Here is a 22,753-nt window from a genome sequence, read left to right as displayed (position 1 = left end):
CAACATAAACATCATACAGTGTCAGACGAGACAAAATTTCAGATGATTGGCTCAAATTATTGATAGCATTACCATTTTAATATTTAAAATGTAATCCACTCATCGTTTAACAAAAGATTACAAAAGTTGTAAGGACTCTAAAACTGTAGCATAAATATATTCACAAATCTGATCAGTGAAAGCAGCTTTACAGAGAGTTTATTATGAGCAGTTACCTGTAACTTTAAGATAGACTCCAGGAAAACCAGAAACTTCATCTGATGTGTTATTGATGAACCTGAACTGATATCTTCCAGTGTCATTCATGTTGACATTTTTGATTCTCAGTGTGTTTCCCAAATACTCCACACGACCAGAAAACTGATGAACCTCATGCAGATCACTGAGTTCCCCATGAAGATAATGATAGTAATCCCAGTATGTTTCCTTTACTGTATATCCAGTGGGATGTGAGTATGAAGAGTGAATATCTACTGTTGATCCCACTAAAGCACAAACTCTTCTAGAGGTGTAAGTCACACCCCAACAGCTACTGTTAGAAAGACCTGAAAGAGTCACAAAATACTGCTGTAACATTCACAATCAATTACAAACACACTCATACTGTATATGAATCAACAAGATAACTGCAAAGTTTGATCTTCCATTTTATTTTAATTATTGTGTAAATGTCAGACTCACACACAGATGAAGAGGGCGATGAAAAATCCTCAGAGCAGGAATAACTGTCAGTGTTTTCACTGGATGACACAAATATGCTTTGGTTGTCTGTAAAATATTTTCCATTCTTGAACCAGAAGTATTTATATTTAGATGTTTTTGGGCAGGAGGAATCACAGCTCAGATTTACTCGCTGTCCTGTAAATTCAGGATTCATCTTCACCTGTACAACTAAATAATCAAATCCTTACATTAGATGAGAAATGAAAAGAGTTTAACTGGACTGATGAGAATGTAAATGTACCTGAAACTGTTAGATTGACTGTGACTGAGCTGAGATGTTTAACTCCATCCTTCATAATGATCATGAGCTGATATTCTCCACTGTCTCTCTCTCTCAGATTATGTATTGTGAGCTCTGAGTAATCTTTAGTGATCCTCTGATCCACTCGTTGTAAGTAATCTGAATCTAAAGTCAAATCTTCAGGTTCATCTTTGTTTCTCCAGTTTGTTCTCTGTTTCTGACTGAACCAGAACCCAGTTGTGATGTTGATGTTTGAGTAAAAGCACCACACTGCCACCCGTGTCCCCCTCACAGCACAAATATTCTGTTTATTACAGGTTATATTAAAATTATCCAATGTAAGGAACCCTGAAGAAGAAACCATAACATTAATAATATTTCTAGCTTAATGTTACTATTAAAATTACCATATGATAAGACAGTCCTATAAGGATATGAACCCAGATTCATCAATTTTGTTCTGAAACACAAACCTTTCGATTTATTTAGTTTTATATTTACAAACTCAATTTAAGCATTGTAATGATAAAATGCAAAATCCTGTCTTTGGAGTAAAGTGAGGTTCATTAAATTAGACTAAACTAAACTGTAGGGATTTTTTTCTACATCTGACAATTTAAAAAAATGATGAATTACACATTAAAAACAAATTAATAATATAAAATAAGGATCACGTGATTGCATAAATAATACTAATTTATGTTTTATATCTGAATGCATGTATCTTTCACAAAGGAACAGTATTGTGAAAATTAAAAGCTTCACTGAAACACAACCTATATATAGAGGATCAACTTGAACAATCTTTTCATAATGATACACAGTCACTATCAGACATAATTCACTTTCTGAAGGAAAATAGTTTCAGTACAACAACAAAACTGTGTTTCATACCTTGAATGTGTAACAGCAGGATCAGTGATGAGAGTCTGAAGTTCATGATTTCTCTTTGTAGAAACTCACATATACCAGCTACAAAACATTAAACAAGAACTTTTCTTATTGCTGATAAAAAAAACTAACTTTTAGGTAACTGTGACACTAAATTCATTAATCTTTTATTACAGTTCAGATCTTTCTTTTTACAATAAAATCAGTAACACACAACTGTTCCTAACTAATTAGACATGCATACAAACACGTTGTTGTTCAGTTCTCGGTAGCTGTCAGTTTTAACACCTTGTAGATGATCTGTTGAGCTCAGTTCCTTCCTTTTTTCTATGTGATGAAAAATATCTAGCACTAGCTAACACCCTTCCCAGAATTGTTTATCTATATCTAGTTCTTTATCAGTAAATGTCAGTGAGTTAAACCTTCAGGAAATTTTAATTGTTGACTTCAGCTTGTCAAACGGAACATGTCACGATCGGAACACGGGGAAGACGATGAAAAAACCCAAATGCAGACTTAAAGAATACTTTAATACACACAAAAACACAGAACCAAAACACCCACGAGGGGGTAAAACATTACAATAACAGAACACAAGAACTAAACTAACTGACATCAACACATGGAAACACTAAACTACATAAACTTACACATGAGACAAGGAACAGGATTAAACACGAGGATCTTAAAGGAAACAGAGAATAATACCAACGCACGGAGGACAGGACAGAAGGATATTAAATAGGGAAATCTAACAACAAACACCTGGAGCTAATCAAACATAAAGGAGCAGGAAACTATTCACGAACCCTGAGAGAAATGTGGACAGCGGAAGGGCATGTCACACAACTCTCTCAGGGCAGACACGTACTGTCACAACCTAATCTCTCAAACTCGGATAAGACAAGAAATGGAGAGACCGGGTCGTGACAAAACATTATAAAGCTGTTTTCATTTTACCATATAGCAACTTTTGCAACCGTAACAAAAATTTAGATGGTGTTTGATCACGAGATGGTGTCTTCAGCGCTTCGGCCTCTTAGTTTGAATTCATTTACTCATTTTATAAACTAATGTAGGGAATAGTGAATGAATGTATACCTTAAAAATGGGTTTTGTAGCACTGTTCATTATACACAAATATATTTAGTTACATAAACACATACACATTTATTTTTAAGACAAAATACAAGTGTAATGTGTTATGCTAAATCAATTTGTTATTCACTCTGGTTTACCTAACTACCTATCTTTAAACTAAAGTAATTGGTTTACTTTTGCGATTCAAACTACCGGATGTGACGTCATTTTAACGACTTCCACGAAGACGGCGCTCAGGTGATGGTGTTTCCGGTAAGTAAACTAAATACGTTTTTCCTTCAATCCATCTTAAAACATTGTTCAGGCAACTTTATTTTATGTTGAAGTCGATGGTGTTTGATGGTGATGATTTCACGTCATTTGTGCAGCGGTGAGGTAAAGTGTGTGATTTGTGCGTTTCAAATGTAATGGAGTGTTTCACGCGATCTGTCGTGTGACGTGTTTAAACAGTATTAAACGTGTTGTTCAATTTCGGGCCATTATTAGTGTTTTATGATAGCAGCAGTGTTCTGTAAACTGTGTGATTTGTGCGTTTCAAAGTGAATAGATTGCTTAACGTGTTCGTGGTGAGTTGAACTTCGATTTTCCGTCGTGTTCCGGTGATAACTTTAGCCATTGAACTTGTTTTACTTTTGATAATAGTGCTTTTGAAACGTATTTTCCTGTGTTTAATCAAAGCATTTCCTCAAGGGGTTCTTAAAGTTTATTTTTTGTTGTTACTCTGAATGAATACTTAAAGTAAGTTATGTTGAAATGTAAAATTTGTGATCTAAATTACTAAAACATTAAAGACTGCTGCACGTGCATTCTGGGGGTTATCATAGATATCATTGTACATATTCTAATTGATATATTCAAGACATGGTATGCTCTACTTGTTCATTCAAGTAGGATTATGCTACAGATGTAATATTGCATGACGACAAAGGCCCACTTTCACTTGTAGTTTGTGTGCATGGCAGTGCAGTGTCATCAGAAAAATAATACTTTGCTGACATAAACAGTCACTTAAAGAAGAGTAAAACGGTATTTTGCATGTTATCAGGTTGTGATTTCCAATCAAATGTCAATGGGACTTCTATATCACACAAAAACAGAAAACACAACCAGCCTTCACTGAGTGATTTTAAGCCTGGTGTAGTTTCCATTGCTGAAATATTATGAGAGGTCAAAAGTTTTAATGGTGATGAGGCAAGTGATGCTTTTGTTCATGACTGAAGCCAGATGTGTTTTATTAAAACAGATTATTTAAACTAGAGCATATCACACTTTTTTTAGGTAAACTGCATTGTATGTTAAAGTCTGTCAGTGCCTATTTTAGTTAGCTGATGATTATCCATTGCTTGAGTTATATGGTTGGTGCTTTGTTTGGTGACTTTGAAAAGACAAGTCCACGCATATGTTGTAAAATATGCTTTTATTTTGTTAAATAGACATTTCATAAGTTAATGTTTTTTTAAACACTTATATTATTAACATACAGTATTTATAGTACATGTATATATTATGATAGTTTATGTGCTCGGCTCATCTCTTCATGTTGTTTTATATACACGTTTAGTATCCTGAAGCTTTAATCTTTCTTTAGAGTAACAACTAACTACTGGAGAAATAAACATTATATGAATATTATTACAGTCACATTACTGTATATTTAATTGTATGAGTTAAATAAAAATAACTCACCAGTGATGATAATGATCAGAAGAGCAGATATAATGATGATAACGTGCAATTGTGTCTCACTGTGTTCTGAAAGGAAAATATTTTTTAAGAATGACTGATTGTCAACACTTCTTTTTACCAGAACAACCATAAATGATGTTAAGTAAGTATTTAAATTATTTGCAATTAATTATAAACACTAACCAATGAAGTGTAGTCTTGTGCTGTTACTGAGTTTTGGAGGTGTATCTGTGTTCATACAGTAATAAACTCCTAACTCATCTACAGTAATATTATATATCACCAGACCATGTTTAGATTGCACTGAATATTTGTTTTTAAATAATGTTTCATTTATGTAAAAAGCTGATGTTGGGTTTGAGAATGAATCTGTTAGTTGATTTAAAGTCACTGCAGCTTGACACAACATTAACACATCTATAAGATGAAAACAAAGAAAAACACACATTTATATTAACACATGGACTGACTAAAATGTATACATTCACTGTGAATAATTTGTATAAAACATCTGCCACAATACAAATATGAACAATGCATTAAACAATGAACATGAAACAAATATTTAAAATGTAATAAACTTACAGAACTGAATCTGAATAATCCTCATGTTGCTGCTTTGATCTGAATAATTACATACATAAACACTTGTGTTGATATCAGATAATCTCTCTCAGTCACGTGTATTTGAATGTTTTAAGGTGGTGCTGCAGTACTGTTACAAAAAAATAACTTACCAAATAAATCCAGTACAGAAACTCATGCTGGTCATCGTCATCACCATCAGTCTGGTCTGACTGCCTCACCACATCCTAAATTGCTCGCTGTTGTGAGTGCTTGCTAGGTAAATACTATAGTGGTTGCTAAGGTAGGTCCTGAGGTGCTCTGGATGGTTGCTAAAGTATATTTACAATATGTTGCTGAGCAGTTGATTAAAATGACGGGAATGTAAAACAGTCAGAAAACTGAGAGATGAAGAGAGAAGAGGAAGATCATCTCTGAGATAAAGAGTCTGATGACACCAAATGCTCAAACATTAAAACTGTGAAGTGACTCTAATATACTAGTCAACATTTGAAGTGGATCAAAACCTTTCATTGAAGTTGTCTTTAAAAGTTTTTTGATCCACTTTAAATGTTGACTAGTTTTAAGTTCTCGGCAGGAAAATTCTGTCTAAAGTGACACAAACTTTCATTCAGGTTGATAATGAATTATATAATAATTTACTAACTTTCTAATTAACTATAAAGGCATGACACACTTTATATTAACCACTTTAAAGCATCATGTCTTGTTCCAATAGAGGGCGACACACAACAGAGACTAATGAAGCATACACACCACTCCTCCTGAGAAACACAGAAGCCACCCCTCACTAATTTACAGTGGTTGTTATTCACAGATAGTAATTTAATAAGGTATTTTCATTGTTAGTAATGAGCAAATGAGTGCAGTAAATTCGTGTAGTTTTAATGGTAATATATTTTATTATTTTTACAAAATGTGTTCCTTATAGCACAATAAGCAGTAAACAGGTTTCCCACAACTTAGCTAACTTCAAATTCATGGACTTTTCAGCTCCAATATATTCAAATTCAAGGATTAAAAGTGGTGACAAATTTGAAGGGCGAGCAAGCTTACATCATGTTAACTATTAATATACATTGTTACAGTTCCTTTTGAGGGAACTCACGCTGCGTCACTGCGGTGACACTTTGGGGACACCTCCAGGGGTAAGTGCGTCTGAATGTGTATATCAAATTTAACCAATGGTGAGGCTTAACGACAAAGACAGGGTTAGGTAGTATGGCAAGGGAGATGCAGCATCTTGTTCCCTTTTTTTTAGGGAACAACAGTTACATGGGTGATTCTCACGAAACCATTGAAACACCATGGCACTAATGATTTTAGCTTTAAAATGTGTAATATAGTAACATTAAAAAGCATCAGAATTAACACAATACTGTGTTCTACCTTGCACAATGTGTGATTTCAACATAAGAATTTATAATTTTTTATAAAATTATTTTATCTCATTTTCTGCTGAAATTCTCATTACCGCAATGTGTCCGGCTGTGTTTGAACATGCGTTATGTTTAATCAAATTAACACAAAAATATTAAGAAAAAAATGGATGTTTTGCTAGACTACTTTAGATGACAGAAAAAATATTTACTGAATATTCATGTATAATAATAATGAAGAAAAATTAGGAAAATGATGTGTCCATGCCTGATGTTCTCATCCTCCGCAACACTTTTTGAGAACAGTTTAAGCACACATACAGAATTTTAATAAAGTTTGATTTTGAGTGACCAAGCACATGGACCAGTTACTTCAAGATGGCTACCAGGTAAGATCATTTTTTTTACAGTTAATATGAAATATTGTCTTGTCAGAATGCTTACACGACATTTTGATTATCATTACCGCAACAGATGCTTATTAAATGTTTATTTAATTAATAGAAGCATAATACTTTGATTTTAAATGCATGTGCAGAATCTCCAAATTATGTTCTTTCAGGTTTGTCATGTCATTTTGAAAATATGTCAGTGTTGATGTTTTCTGACTGTTGCGGTAATGAGATTTTTTAGAACTAATTTTTTAAATTATGTTACAAAAAGTGTTAAATGATAAGTACACGTTTTTAAATTAATGTTCCCATTTACTCCAGACTTTTTTTTTCAATGTCTGGTGGGAAAAAAAGTAAATTTAAGCAATTTTTACATTTTCATGCTTGACATTTTTAAAACCAAGTTTTCGTGAGAATCACCCACATACGTAACCCGAGACGTTTTCATGTGTCAAACACAACTATGCAAAAAAGCATCTTGGTATGAATCAACATTCGCATACAGAAGATATAAGCATTTAAAGTGAACAGTTTAGCACGTGTGCTTAAAAAGTCTAGAATTTTTATGATATTATCCTACACTACACAGGGAATTATATGAATTTTTTTTTCAGAAAACTTCTTGCATAAAATATATTCAAGCACTTTCAATGACCTGTATCTATGTATGCATATTTTCAAAAACTTCCCAGAGCCTTGAATTTGTTTCCCTAGATTCACAAACTTTCAAAGATTTCAGGGACCCGTGGGAACCCCAAGTATAGCATAGTATATTTGATATACAACAGTAGCTTGTATTTGATAATCAACTAATTTTACTCCGCTTTGCATCATGGATAATAAGGACCCGCCAGTTGCCTTGAGTACCTACTTGCTTATACTAAAACTTTTACAAACATTATGACCAGAGGAGGCCTTTAAAACTGCTGTTGCTATGTGGCTTTAAAGCACCATCATTCTTAGATGGGTGGACGGATGGAAGTTATATAGATGCAGAGATACATCAGTTCAAACCAAACAAGTACTGAATGTCTTCTCTCACATCTTATGACTGGTTTTAAAGATGTTTTCAGAGGTAGAAAATCAAGAAGACAATAATAATCCATTTTACAATTTTGAGGCAGTGAAAGGTTTGGAGATATACAAAGATATCTGGGAGGAGTGTAGCACAATAAGATCAGTCGTATAATCTGGTATCAGTCTATGTAACGCTTTAAAAACATTTATTCATATACTGAATTCTAAATTTAACTTGCAACAGATATGCCAGAAAAGGAGATCATCCCTCAGCAGGAAGGGTGGCAAAGCAGAAATCCACTAAGGGATTGAGTACAGATAAACAAAATCCACAGACTAACAGGAACTACTGATACATTAGGATAAGTCACGTGAAGAATATCTTTTGTTCTTCAGATTTTTTGCAAGAAGAGGTACTTTGCGCATGTTTGGGCATGTTTATTGTACATATGTGTTTTGGCTTACCAGCACAAGCGCTGAGCCAGTATACATATTGTGCGGTGGACGCGTTTGTGTGCAGTATCTGGCATTTTCTTCTTTGGGATTATACATGTTTGGCCAAGTACTCTCAAAAATAAATCAGAAACTGAATATGCTTGTTCCTACCCAAGCTTCGCACCGTATATGGACAGCGGGGTCCTGGATACATATTTTAGAATCCTAAACTGGAAGTGACAGCCAAAGCCTGCAGGGATAAACGGACGTCTGACTATAAAGTGAGTGTTTCTATTTTCTTTGTTTTACTAACTATGTACACAAGAGCATATCTGAGTGGTGTTCCGATTAATGGGAGTGGCTTGTAGAGCTGTGCATTGTGGGAGTTGAAGTTTTCCATACAAATGTGCCCTGAAGTCACGTTCTGTCTTTTCTCGGTCAAATAGGCACAAAATTCTAAATTTATGTTACATTTCGACTACAAATATGACCCACTTTCAATAAAGATTAATGTTTCTACAGCTGAAATGTCCCTTTAAGTGAAATATCCCTTTAAAGTGTTGATTCAGGAGCCATTAGAAAATGTTAAACAATTTATTTATCTGAATTAGGAAAGACAGATGGATGTTTAGTTTAAATGACACTTGTGCTTTTATTTAAGTATTCAACTTCTCAAATATATAAGCGTTTGTCTACATTTTGCATATTTACTCAATTTTTCATTTAAATTCACATATTTTTGAATAGTCATGCAGTAGGTGTAGATTGTTTGCTTAATATTCAAGCAAACATTTCTGTCAATATAAACAACAACAAAAAATAAACAATCATACATGATGTTGATGTTTAAGAAAATAAGGTCATTTCCGCTCTAATTTCAATTATTAGCTTGACTCTGGTTATGCTTTCTGTATAATTTATAGAAGCTGGCCTGAAATCCTTTAAAGCATTGTCATACTCTTTAAGAGCTTGCTTAAGCCGATCACGCTCAATACTCCCTAGGATGGCCTGAATAATCATATCGATCCCCATTAATAGCACCCCAAAGACAACATAGCCTAATAACCCTGTTGCAATGACCCCACATGTGCCTGTTATGCTTGCCAGAATCGTTACGTTTTGAAATAACCAACTGAGTACAAAAGGGGCTGCAAAGCCTGCCAAACCAAACTGAATTCCACGAAGAACTCCTGAAACTTTTGCACGTTCAAGAATAGACAGATCTTTTTTCTTCAGTTTCTCATATAAGTCAGGTTCCAGCTCCTTCATCAGCTTCTCGTCAATCTTCGCTAGCTGAGCCTGGATCTCACGGACGCGTTGAATTAATACATCGCAGTTGGCCTTAACAGTAGCTCTCTCGTTCAGGGTAATTGGATTGAAGCACAATCTCAAGTGTTTTCGAAGAATCTCAATGAGTTGGTTTGTGGCTCGAAAGTTGTTCTTCATCAGTTCTGCGACCTCTTGACTTCTGCGGATAAGCGTCTCCCTCAGTTTAGGATTTTCAGGGTAGAAGATATCAGCCCAATTCATTGTGCTTTGTGTCTGAGTCTTGAATAAAAGAGAGATATGAATTAAAGATTACAGTGTAACAGGTGATTCTGTTAAAAAAAAAATGCTGAAGCGAAATAAATTTTTCTTGAGCCATTATAATTCTTATTTTCAGATACTCTTGCCAAATTTGATGCTGAATGACAGGAATGACAGCTATATATTTAAAGCATGTGGTGTAGATGGAGAAAGCTGTACAACTTCATGGAGGACAGACAAAGCCTGCATCCGAAATTGCATACTGCGTACTGCTGCCTTGAACTTGAAAAGAGATGCTCGCGTTTGCCAGATACTCGCATAATCTCATGCGAAATCAGAGTTTACTGTTAAGGAAGTGTCTAGCGTGTATTTTGGGAACGTGGGGACACATATTTTGGAAAAGGGAACCACATACGTGACATTCCGAACACTTATTTTGAATTAGCGCATCCTCCGAAGAGCAGTCACCAGCCGCCACTGGAATATGGATAGTATGAATGAATTCGGACTTGCGTCTGAAACAGCATACTTCCATATTATATATAGGAGAGGCGAGTAGTTTGTCCAAATTCATAGTATTCGAAAAACAGTAGACAAAAATTACCTTGATGACCTACTACTTCCAGCAAGATCCCAAAGTGTTCATTGGATTGACACTTTGTTATCCTGTGAGCCCCCAGGAGAGGAGTTATTCAACGAAAAAGACGATGGAGGGGTGTAGTTTTATTCAAAAATGCCCGAAAGCGGTAACGTGCCTCTATTCAAATGCAAATACATATATAAAACAGCTGTCCCTTGTGGTTAAATTGCGCTTGTTTAACATCATCATAACTTCTTGTTATGACGACGTATGTCACGTGATCTATCAACATGTCTGGTCAAAAGAAGTCGATTTTTTGCATGCACTTAGAGGGTTTTGCAGTCAACTTTGTTAAAGGTATAGGATTTGCTTTTTCTGGGTGGTTCATCAAGATTATTGGTCATCCTAGTTGTCAATCATTCTGATCATTCTGACAGGAGAAATCCATTTAAAATCACTGCTAGTAAAAGTTGATGTAAGCTCTGATTAGCGATGCTAGCCCTGGCACAAATCACGAACCGGGCAGACATGGTAAACATTTTAATGTATGAGCCATGCCGACAGCAACTTGTAAACAGTGTGTGCACGAGAAGAACTAGGCTCGTGCATGCTCTCTCGTGCACACGTTTAATAGGCGTTCCCTCTCGGGAGCAGGTAGAGTGTTGCGCATGTGCATTTTTTTAAAAAAGTGGAGAGGGCGGTACTTTTCTAAAATTCGGGAAAATCTTCCGCTATACCTTTAAATAACAATAAAATGACAAAAGTGACATATATTTATAAAGTATATATGAACTTGTCAACTTGATTAGCAAAAGAAACAAAATAAAAAAAAGTTTAGGTTCACTAAATATCAAAACCTTATCATTAAGGGAACTCAGAAATCTTACTGCATGACGTTGCCTTATTTTTTGTTTTCTCAACTATTTATTTGTCACAGTTGAGGTTTGTGTGTTCAGTGGTGAATGAATTATGCTGCATTAGAGTAAATTTCCAACAAATTGTTCAAACAATTCACTGATCTTGGAAAATAAAATACTGTCTTAAACAAAAAACTTGGAAATGCCTTTTCCTATTTACAGCTGGAAATCTGTGCAACAATGTTAATGTACAACATTAAACACTTACACAATCATTAAACTATTAAATGTACTGTAGCAACCTGTTATTCAGACAAGAAAGCTTTACTTAAAACATATTAAACATAAAGTGCAAAGCAATTATGATAAAAAAATATATATTGTTACTCATGTGGTTGGAAAATCAGCTTCATCTTCACAAGATTTTGTCTTACATTTGGACACTGCACTAGCATTAAGTATAAACCGAGAGTTTTTTTTAAATGTACAGATCAATAGATCGATTGATATTTTCCCAATATTTCCCATTACTATACTGACTGCAAAGTGAAGATGCATGATGCCATTTCCTATTTTAACTCAAAGTGCTATGAAATAAAAGTTAAGTAATTGTTCTTGCTCACCTGGGTTTATTCTAAAGAACTGAAGATCGTGCTGTTGGTGATTCAGATCTCAGTCTCTAACACTCTTCTTATGTTTATTCATTCAGCTGAAATGTTGGACTGGACAGAAATCAAACGGTCACACTTTTATACTGCACTGTGTTACTTTCACTTTTACTATGACGCTCGTAACTGCACACCAAAAAATCCTCTGGGAGAGGGAGGGGGCTTATGTTCTGACTGTTGAATTGTTTATCTACTTTAATGAAGAACTTTATAATCTATAAAAAGACCTGGTGTGGTCTTACGGGATCAGGCTGCATTTACAGGAAATTAAGACTGAAAGTGATTTGGGTGGACAGTGAGAGACCCCGTCCCCCTGGTTAATCACCTTGTTTGCCCTGTCCCAAATGGCGCACTTCATGTGGACTTTCGGTCTCGTGGCCTTAATTTGCGCGTGCTCGCTTAGTCCACGAGTCCGTAGGGTGTCCCATCTGTCATTTTTACGCTTTGAAGTGTGCTCATCAGCGCCTCCTTTGCCCCCTTGATGCGGTCTTCAGCGAAGCCCGCACTGTAGCAGGCTTCGCACACTTTACCAACCCAGAAGTCCTTGCGAAAGAGCAATCAGACCAATCAGACGACGGAAGGGAGGAGCTCACACTGACGGGCAACTTCTCTACCTATTTCCGGTGTGACGCTCGAGTCTGTCCCAAAATACGACTCTGTTGCACCCACGTGGACTCGCATTAAGGGTCCCTAAAGTCTGGACTACGTGATGTCATCAAAGTGTGGACTCTGAGGAGGACCACAAATCCGGAGTGTGCCATTTGGGACAGGACCGTTATTGTTTCATCATTGTCACCTGTTCATTTGCTCCCTTATTTAATGCCCTAAGCTGTGTCTGAAACTGCTCCCGATCCACTATATAGTGCACTATATCGGGTGTCGGCCATTTTGTAGTGGTGTCCGAAACTTGAGTGAACAACTTCATTCCCTACATTCATTCACTACTTGTTACCCACAATGCACTCTGATTTTGAGGGTACATTCGATGTACACTCATTCACTCATATTTCCCATGATGCAACGGGAGACGAACGCGTAACTGGAATCAGCTGAAGGATGCTGACAGTAAACACCAAACATTTACATTTATACACTTTTGTTACTTCTTGTTTTCAGTTATTTTCTACTTTTTGAAAATAAACAAATGAAAAATAATTGCGATATCTTTTATTTAAAATCTAATAAACATTTTTATTAAACAATAAATAAACCGCAGTTAATAAACATAAGCAGTTGTTTGCTCTCTTTATTATCAACTAATACAATAAACATGACAAATGTGAAAAACAGTAAGAAAGTAAACTTTACCATTTCACAGCACAATCAATAAAGCCACACAGGTGTTTATGATAAATCTCTGCGACAGCTCTCTAGTGCATGATATTTGCGTCAGTGTCCGAAATCGCTCACTCATTTTCATTTGCTTCTTCCCCATATAGTTAACTCAATTGTCATTCCCCATATAGGAAATAGTGAATGAGTGAAGTTTTGTCAAGTTCTTGTTTTGTTAGTCTAGCCTGTTTTGTATTGCTCATTGCGTTTACCCTGTTTAGTTGTTTTTAAGAGGACATTCACAAGACTTTTTCAAGATGTAAAATCAATCTTTAAATGCAAATGAGCTGATCTCTGCACTAAATGGCATTGCTGTGGTTGGATAGTGCAGATTAAGGGGCAGTATTACCCCCTTCTGACATCACAAGGGGAGCCAAATTTCAATGAGCTATTTTTTCACATGCAGAGAATGCTTGCAGCGTTTGTCACATTTTCTAAGTTGATAGAAGCACTGGGGACCCAATTATAGCACTTTTATTATGTGTTTTATGATATGTCTCCCATTAAATAAAGTCTGCTTGTGTTCATCTAAGCCTGTGCCTGGGTTCTCTTTCTCTCCTTACTGGAGATTCATAACATGATCACTGTCCATAACTTGCATAGATGAATCATGAATCACAGATTAAAATAAACGGTATGGAGTATTTGAATGGTGCAACCTGATTCTTTTAAGACTGCTTAAAGAGATAGTCACCTAAAATAAAAAACATGAGGGTTTTACTGTAGTACACTGTCAGAAAAATGTTCATAAACCCCTGATCCCCTGTCACTGGGGCATACCCAATTATAAAGTGCACATACAGAGTGCATACTGTATTTAGTGATATTGCTACCAAATGTATACATATCTGTACCTAAATTGATCATATTAGGACCCTTTAAAGGGAACTGCCCCAGCTTGGAACCATGTTTTCATTTGACATCACATCACTCCAGAAAAAAAGACGTCACACACATTTACTGTACACAAAAACTTTAATTTTCTTTTGCAGATTTGTGAGAGTGGTGTAAAATTAAGTTAAAAGCAATGTAGCAGATATTTAAAATAAATTTGCTATGTTTAACTCTTTTATTAATTCTCTCCTACATCTTCTTGGATATGATCTTCACATAGGCTTCCACTTCACAAAGAATATCATTGTAGAAGTCACAGGGCGGCCTCAGAATAGAAAGGAGATCTTGCATTAACTGTATGGCTTCATCAAGGCTCGTTTGATGGTTTTGCGATCCACACAGAAGCTTTATGATCGTTTTACTGCTCTGCTCGAGATCTCCCAGCAGGACGAATGATGAAACGGGCTGAGATTTAAGCAGTTCCACTGGAGGCATTACGTCTCTCAGATTACTTCTGGCAAGCTGAACAGTGAATAAAGGACAAACGATTTTCCCCAAGACACCCATGGTTTTATCATGCAGGTCCTTTAACACTGCAGCCTTTTCTTCCAGTGACCCAACAGAGAAGGCGATCTTTTCGTAAAGTGCAGGTTCAAGGCTCTTCTGAACATGTTTGTCCTCCCTTTCACAAATGTCAAGGATTTGGCTCATAACCCGTCTAACCCTGACACAGTTCTGCTCGATACTTTCACTGTCATTGGCTGAGACTGCAGGTAAGATGTTTTGATACATCTGAGTATTGAGGATCTCCGACAGCCTGTTAGTGATGTTGAAGTATTTGTGTATGTAGTGGTGAAGGGATTGCGTAGATCTTATCAGTTCTTCTTTCTTATATTCATCTTCTTTGCCAAATAACCAAGACCGCATTCTGGTGGTTCCTGTTGATGAGAAGTAAAGCACATTTATTAACAATTAACACAGTACATTTTTGTTAGTTCTTGTGTTCTTGGGAATGAAGTTATTTATTGGGTACTGTAAAAAATGGACAGAACATATGTTGGGTTAATAAATAAACCTATGCTGGGTTGTAATGCAATGGTGGGTTGTTTCAACTAATGGTTAGGTTAACAATAACCCAGTATAGGTTTATTTATTTCCCGACCAATATTTATCAAACGATGGCTTAAAAATAACCCAACAATTTAGAGTGTTTAGGAGTGATTGGAGTGAAGGACAAACCATTCTGGATAGTCTCAAAGATTTGGTTGGGAAAGGTTTGTGAGTTGCTTCTCATCCCTTCTTGAGACTCTTGACCTTCACGGACATTGTTCTCACTTCTTTCAGACATTCTTCTTCAAAAGAGAGACAATAACATAGGAATTAAATACACACACATATGATTAAAACAATAGCATACACTTTAATATAAATATAATAAATGTGGACATAACCATATGCATCACAAAATTAGTATACAGTAGTGTGAATGTATAAATCAATCTCCTGTGATACACTTAAAGAAAACAGATGTTTTAAACATTGAGAGAACATAATAAAATGACATTGCTATAGAATGTAACGTTCCTTTAATATTCACATAAATACAGCATGGAGGTTTTGAACGTTTGCATAACATTAATAGGAGCTTTTAAGGAACATTCTTGGAACTTAGCTGGGAAAAATAACAAAGTTGCAGATAAAAATTTTCTTAAAATATTGTTCTTGCTCACCTGCGTTTGTTCTGAAGAACTGAAGATCTGTGATGTAGTTTGTGCTGTTTGTGATTCAGGTTTTTAACACGCTGCTGATCTTCATTCATTCAGCTCAAGTGTTGGACTGGACATGAATATAACCGTTACAGCTTTATATAGCACTGTGTTACTTTCACTTTCATTGTGCTGCACCAAACTGTGTAAAAAGCAGACTAAAATCCCAAGACTTTGGAGAGGGAGGGGGCTCTCATCCTCATCAGTAATCTGCCAAAGTAATCCTCTGTGTATACAGGATATGTAACTCTTTAAAGTGGAACGAGTTTATTCTAATTTTAAAAAAATAAAACATTTGTTACTTGCGTAGTGTGATTACCTATAACATTACACTATGTGACACTGAGCAACACAACAACCCCCCTACTGAAAAATCCAGCTAAAACCAGCACAAGCTGGTAGCTGGTCCTAGCTGGTTTAAGGTGGTTTACGCTGGTCCTCCCAGCCTGACAAAGCTGGTCATGCTGGTGGGCCAGCTGGTATTCCAGCATGACCAGCTAAGTCCAGCTAGACCAGCTTAAAATGTGACCAAAACAAAGCTAGACCAGCTTGCTACACCAGCAAACCCAGCTTCCTACACCAGAAAAACCAGCTAAAACAAGCTGGGGACCAGCTAAAACCAGCTCAACAGCTTATGCTAGCTGGATTTTTCAGTAGGGACATCACGCGCACGCACGCACGCACGCACTCGCTATAAGTTCTCATTTACATTTAATATCATTTAAATGCCTCATTAAGTATAACCTTATTTTTTTAAGTATTAACCTACAGCTAAAACTATTTACTGTTAAATTGTTTACTTACTTTAGTAAACAACTCCTTGTATGTAATCTATTTAAAACGTAATCTTATATTTATGAGATCAGGCTGCATTTACAGGAAATCCAAACAGAAAGTAATTTGTCTTTGGATAAAAATAAAACAGATTTGCACCTTTCTGCCCCCTACAGTTCATAACATGAACTTTCAACAAATCAGAATTTAATAGCTGTAACACATGGCTATTTAAAAAGTTTAAAGGTTAATACATGGGCTGTGCACAGACATTTTGGGTGGGCAGGTTGTCAAGCGAGAAAATACACCCCACTCCTCTTATGATTTATTAAGAATAAAGTTAGATCTATATATCTATATGACGTGTGACACTATAAATCTGCACAAAAGCAGCATCTGAAGACTTTCCTAAATGCATAAATAATATTTTAGGGTTAATGTTTTAAACTAAATGTACGATATTGTGTTTAAAAAAGAACAGTTTTGTTCATGTTATATTCATTTGCTTATATTAACACAGTCTTACAGTGCAGTTTCATAAACAAAGGGGGCACTGGCACACACCGGAGCCACCTCACTTCTGTGGCCACTTAAAATTTACCATTAAGTACAGCCTGTATGGCCATGATAATATTGCAGAGTCATGCATGTTAATGACAAAAATGATCTGTATTCATATTTTACCTAATTAGCTGTAAAATCAAGGCACTGGTAGCTTGTTAGTCTTTTGTTTATCACCACTCAATATTTAGATTTTTGATATTTTATTCAATAAATACATTTGTTTGACAGGGAAGCTGTGCACTATGACATCATGGCCAATTATGCGCCATTATGTCATCATCATCCATTATAATGTAATCGCCATTATCATCGTCATCATCATCATTGTGACATCATCACCCACTACGACATCATCACCACTGTGACATCATCACCCATTATGACATAATCTATTATGACCCCATCATCTATTATGACATAAATTCCCATTAGGACATCACCATACTTTATGACAACATTGACATTGTGACATCATCGCCCAATTATGATGTCATCATATGTTAGACTTGTTTGAGATCCTGAAATTTAGACGAGAGCAGACGGTTGCAATACAAAATACAAAAGTTATTAAAATATAAATGTCATAAGTCAATAATAAGTTGAAAAAAATATATAAAAACTACTATAGGTAGTAGAGTTTTTAGAAGTAAGAAGTCATCAGCTGACATCCCCGGGCCAATGAGCATTAAGCTGTGTCATCAGCAAGTCTTTTCCCATCGTGCTTTCATCAACACAGTCGGTCGAGGGCAACTGCGCCCAGCTGTTCAACATTTAATGTCTTAATAAAACTGTGTGGGTCAGTGGTTTGGGATAAAACGTATGCAGACTTTATTTTGGTGGATCAAACTAAAGCTCAGTTTCTGGGAATCTGTCAGTGTTATTGTTTGACTAGATTGATGAATAAATACAAAACCCAACACATGAGGGTGCTAAAGGAAGTGTTTGATGATGACTTCCTCTCAGTGGTTCGTGTGAAATATCTCTCACTTTGGTCTCAAGTAAAGATGTATCGCAGTGTCTTTGTGAAAGAAACAAGAAACCTTCATGCAAAAGCAAGAGATTAACATGAAGATTTTTCAGCTTCTTATCTGTAAGTCTATAAACTATAAGTGTTCAAACAATAATACATTATTCAGTGTGAAATGTATAATACTTTTATAAAATTATTTTGACTCTAGGTCTGTTCATATGGTGTCAAGCTGCAGAGACCCCAGATCAACTAACAGACCCGGGACAAAATGAGACTATAAACTGTGATCTGGACTCAAATGAGGTTTATTGGATTTTACTGAAACAATCAGATTCTCATACAGTGATACTGCTGCGCTCATTCTCAAACCCAACATCTGCTTTTCCTTTAAATAAAACATTTAAAAACAAATATTCAGTGGAATCTAAACACCGTCTGGTGATATATAATATTACTGTAGATGAGTTAGGAGTTTATTACTGCATGAACACAGATACACCTCCAAAACTCAGTACCAGCACAAGACTGCACATCATCGGCCAGTGTTTATAAATAATTCCCAAGTTATTTAAACACTTTAAATCATTTACCAATTGTTTTGAAAAAAATGAAAGTGTTGACAATCAGTCGTTATTAAAAAAATGATTTCCTTTCAGAGCCGACTGAACTCACAAAGTTATCTGTGTATCTGAATGAAACTTTAGTGAAGTGTATACACAATGAGACACAATGGCACTTTATCATCATTATATCTGCTCTACTAAACGCTCTGATCATTATCATCACTGGTAAGTTATTTTAATTTAACTCATCATCAATTAAATATACAGTCATGTGATTGTAATAATATTCATGTTATACTGTTTATTTCTCCAGTAGTTAGTTGTTACTCTAAAGAAAGATTAAAGCTTCAGGATACTAAACATTTGTATATAAAACAACACGAAGAGATGAGCCTAGTACAGGTAAACTATCTTAATATATACATACAGTACTGTACAAAAGTTTTAGGCCACCACCATCAGCTTTGTTGTTTTAGCAAAGTTTTCATTTATTAAGATATAAACAGAAAATACAGTAAACATGTACATAAAATGAAAAAAAAAAAAACTCTTTTCTTCTTCAGACATCAGTCAGTATTTAATGTTGACCTCTCTTGGCATTTAACACATCTTGAGCTTTTTAAACAGACTAAAGTCCTGAAGTCTTTTGATTAGAAATGAGGATTTAATTTTTAATTTGTTCAAAAACAACAAATTATTGCTGGCATAGTGGCCTAAGATTTATGCACAGTACTGTTACTGTACTATGTGATAATAATATAAGTGTTTGATTACTTGATATCTGTAAGACTATTGTAAAATAAACTACAGTGTTAAACTTGTATAATGTAATTATTTTAAATGTTTATATTGCTGTATGTTCAGTACACTGCAGTGAGATTTTCAACATGTGAGGAGTCTGAAGACACTCGAGTCGACTGAACTTCTGCTCTTCTAACAGTTTCATTTCTTATAATGTTTAATAAAGTATCAATGTTATCAGTTAATGTTGCTTATAAAGTCATGAATAAATCATCTTTGTGAAATCTACCATGTTTTACTGTGATAACTGCTGTAAAGGTTGTGATGTATTTTATTGTTGATTGAAAACAGCAACTTGATGGTTGGACTTGATGTTGTGGGTGTTTATATAAAGATCAGGTGTTGATATTCAACAGAAAACCACTGAAGACAAGTGACAGAAATATACTATGACTAAATTATTCATGTGAATGTTTTGCATCGACCCTTTTAATCTTTGTATCGTTTTTCTGTCAATTAAACAAAATAAATGGCAATATAAACTTATCAAGTGTAAAGGTTTATTTCATGTTACAAATGTGCGACACTGAATGTAAAGGTCGAGGGACAAACAATGAACATCTCTTCATGAAGTATAAGACAAAGTTTAAACCACAGCAGCAATACTGAAATACTGCCCTGTTTCCATTTGAGGTTTAGAAAACCATGAGCGCTGTTTTACAAACACGTTAAAAGATTTCGGCAAAACACCAAACTCGGTTCAAGGTTTAACCACTGGTCTAGTTAAAGGTGAGACTCTATTAGTAGTTTTAAAGTGACCAAACCAGTGGAAAACATCTCTGGGTTTGATTAAATACGTTGAGTTTTGTTGCTAAAAACAAAAATACAAAAAACGTATATGATCATCTGCTGTTACAATTAAAAGTACAAAAATACATAAAAATAAAAACAGCATATTAAAACACAGAACAATGTTTATAAATTGTTAGGTTTCCAAGATATTTTCTTGATAAGTTAGGTTATATAATTCATACTTGTTATTAATTGTAAGTGTATATAAGTATAAAATCAAGCATATTCTTGTGTTTATGGCGTCCTTATAGCAGGTGCTGTCGTGGTTTGGCTACAAGTTTTTACACCGCTTGATAAACCACCGTCACATACTGAAAGATCAACAGGAGAATCAATATTAACATTTAAACTACAATTGTTCCTTAAACTAAATTTATGTTTCACAATGTAATCCAACCAGTAGTTTACTGTGGTTTGTTTGTACTTATGAATATAAGTAATGATGGTTAAGGGTTTTGCCTGTAGTTGGATTGGGTCTTGATGTTGTTCTTGTGTCTGTTGTTTTATAAAATCAGTTTTATAAAGTTGTCCTGAACTGTTTCCAGATCTGATCCAACAACTATTATTAACAGCACAAACAGCTGCCACCAGACCTGGTTTTGCACAATTTTATCACATTTTTAGATAATAAACAATGCATGCATACTTAAATTAATAAATTAACCAGGAAAGTTTTATTATACTTTTAAACCGAAAGTATGATGTAACATTGCAGGTCAACTATGCCTAAAGTTATGAATGAGCCTCTTATGAATTATCTTTATTTAGCCCCCCTTATAATATTTTTTACACAATTACCATTATTTTACAAAATGTTATAAAACAACATCATTAGTTTTAAAATCACATGTATCACCTGTAGTGATCAGAAAGACATTCAGCAGACCAGAAATGAGGGTGAAAGTCGTGCATTGTGTTGAGTTTTGCTCAGTTACAGTTATCTGATTGTTGCTCTGTTGTATTGTTGGAGGTTGTTTGATTGTTGTACAGAACTTACTCAGTTGAGTCGGTTCTGTAAATAAAGTTTGTACAGTTTAGCAGTCACTATTACTTTACATTACATGAATATGTTTACGTAACTGAATTAGAAAATGTACTTACCAATGATGTTCAGTCTTGTGCTGTTACTGAGTTTTGGAGGTGTATCTGTGTTCATACAGTAATAAACTCCTAACTCATCTACAGTAATATTATATATCACCAGACGGTGTTCAGATTGTACTGAATATTTGTTTTTAAATGTTTTATTTAGGTAAAAAGGTAAAGGTTGGTTTGAGAATGAGCGCAGTATCACTGTATGAGAATCTGATTGTTTTAGTAAAATCCAATAAACTTCATTTATATCCAGATAACAGTTTATAGTCACATTTTGTCCCAAATCTGTTAGCTGATCTAAAGTCACTGCAGCTTGACACAACATTAACACATCTATAAGATAAGATAAAAAAACATCATAAGATGACCGTCTTAAAACCACTGTACAAAACAATTTATAACAAAAACTTTCAAGTTTACAAATGTATATAAAGAAAGTCAAAACATTCATAATAAACTCACAAAACTGAAGTTGAATAATATTCATGTTGTTGTTTAGTTGAAAACCGCTTCTCTCTACAGCGTTTAAATAAAACCTCTACTGCAGAGACCAGACAGGAAAAAACATCTCTGTGTGGTATCAGCACATATCTGTGGTAAATGAACACGACTATTATTAATAACCAAATAACTGATGACACATTAAAAACATTTATAAAAGCAAAACAGACTGCCTGTCATTTCTAAATACTTATTTATTTATGTATGCATTTGGCAGATATAAATATTTTTTCATCATTCATTCATCTTTGTTAATGTTATAGTTAATGCTAAAACAATTATCCATGTTAGTTCATTGTGCATTGTTAACTTATAACTAATGTTAACAAATACTACATTATTGTAAAGTGTTTCCATATATTTGAATTAAACAAATAGCCAATGGTCAACTAAATGAGCTACGGGAAAAATATAATCAGTATAATAATATATAAATTTAAACCAGTGATTTCAACACAGATAAGTGCTGTCAGAGGGTTTTGGTTTATTAAGATCTGTGTAAAGAAATGTATTGTTTAAATAAATGATTAATGTTAGAGATTTCACAGATTGTGTTCATTTCAGGGTTGTGAATACTTACAAAACGGAAATTTAAACCTTTTGTTTTAGTTGTGATATTAAACCACATGAGGAGTGCAAAATTGAGGAAGTGCAAGTAAATGTCCGTTGGTTGTGTTAT

The 22,753-nt window shown here is 34.8% G+C and overlaps 1 protein-coding gene and 3 long non-coding RNA genes across 5 annotated transcripts; 1 reads left to right on the top strand and 3 right to left on the bottom strand.

The window, feature by feature from the left end:
* Window positions 1-344: 344 nt before the first annotated feature.
* On the bottom strand, window positions 345-2,750 carry LOC129453638 (uncharacterized). The gene is made up of 4 exons (XR_012366074.1): window positions 2,100-2,750; window positions 1,859-1,936; window positions 682-1,312; window positions 345-545 (listed from the first exon to the last, which is right to left on the bottom strand). It is a non-coding gene; the product is annotated as an uncharacterized lncRNA (long non-coding RNA).
* A 6,327-nt stretch (window positions 2,751-9,077) lies between these two features.
* On the bottom strand, window positions 9,078-12,267 carry LOC129453608 (uncharacterized). The gene is made up of 2 exons (XR_012365733.1): window positions 12,038-12,267; window positions 9,078-9,998 (listed from the first exon to the last, which is right to left on the bottom strand). It is a non-coding gene; the product is annotated as an uncharacterized lncRNA (long non-coding RNA).
* Window positions 12,268-14,370: 2,103 nt separating this feature from the next.
* LOC129453596 (uncharacterized) lies at window positions 14,371-16,281 on the bottom strand. Of its 2 annotated transcripts, none has more exons than XM_055217906.2 (3): window positions 15,979-16,281; window positions 15,488-15,600; window positions 14,371-15,186 (listed from the first exon to the last, which is right to left on the bottom strand). In XM_055217906.2, exons 1-3 carry the CDS (start codon window positions 16,065-16,067, stop codon window positions 14,498-14,500), a joined length of 891 nt encoding a protein of 296 aa, XP_055073881.2. In that variant the 5' UTR covers window positions 16,068-16,281; the 3' UTR covers window positions 14,371-14,497. The 2 variants fall into 2 exon arrangements, with proteins under 2 accessions (XP_055073881.2, XP_055073882.2); XM_055217907.2 differs by having other exon boundaries at window positions 15,488-15,597; window positions 15,979-16,133.
* Window positions 16,282-18,977: 2,696 nt separating this feature from the next.
* Window positions 18,978-20,054, top strand: LOC141359426 (uncharacterized). The gene is made up of 3 exons (XR_012365856.1): window positions 18,978-19,110; window positions 19,199-19,287; window positions 19,750-20,054. It is a non-coding gene; the product is annotated as an uncharacterized lncRNA (long non-coding RNA).
* The last annotated feature ends 2,699 nt before the right edge of the window (window positions 20,055-22,753 follow it).

The sequence above is a fragment of the Misgurnus anguillicaudatus genome, chromosome 23, assembly GCF_027580225.2.
Source record: "Misgurnus anguillicaudatus chromosome 23, ASM2758022v2, whole genome shotgun sequence".
In the NCBI taxonomy this organism is placed as follows: Eukaryota; Metazoa; Chordata; class Actinopteri; order Cypriniformes; family Cobitidae; genus Misgurnus; species Misgurnus anguillicaudatus.
This window is presented reverse-complemented; position numbering and strand designations above follow the sequence as displayed.

Excerpts from the sequence above, each read along its gene's own strand:
- LOC129453596 (XM_055217906.2), bottom strand. The coding sequence starts at position 16,067 with ATGAATGAAGATCAGCAGCGTGTTAAAAACCTGAATCACAAACAGCAC. Across the intron at positions 15,601-15,978 it reads GTTCTTCAGAACAAACGCAG|AAGAATGTCTGAAAGAAGTG; the intron begins GTGAGCAAGAAC and ends TCTCTTTTGAAG. Across the intron at positions 15,187-15,487 it reads CTTTGAGACTATCCAGAATG|GAACCACCAGAATGCGGTCT; the intron begins GTTTGTCCTTCA and ends TCTCATCAACAG.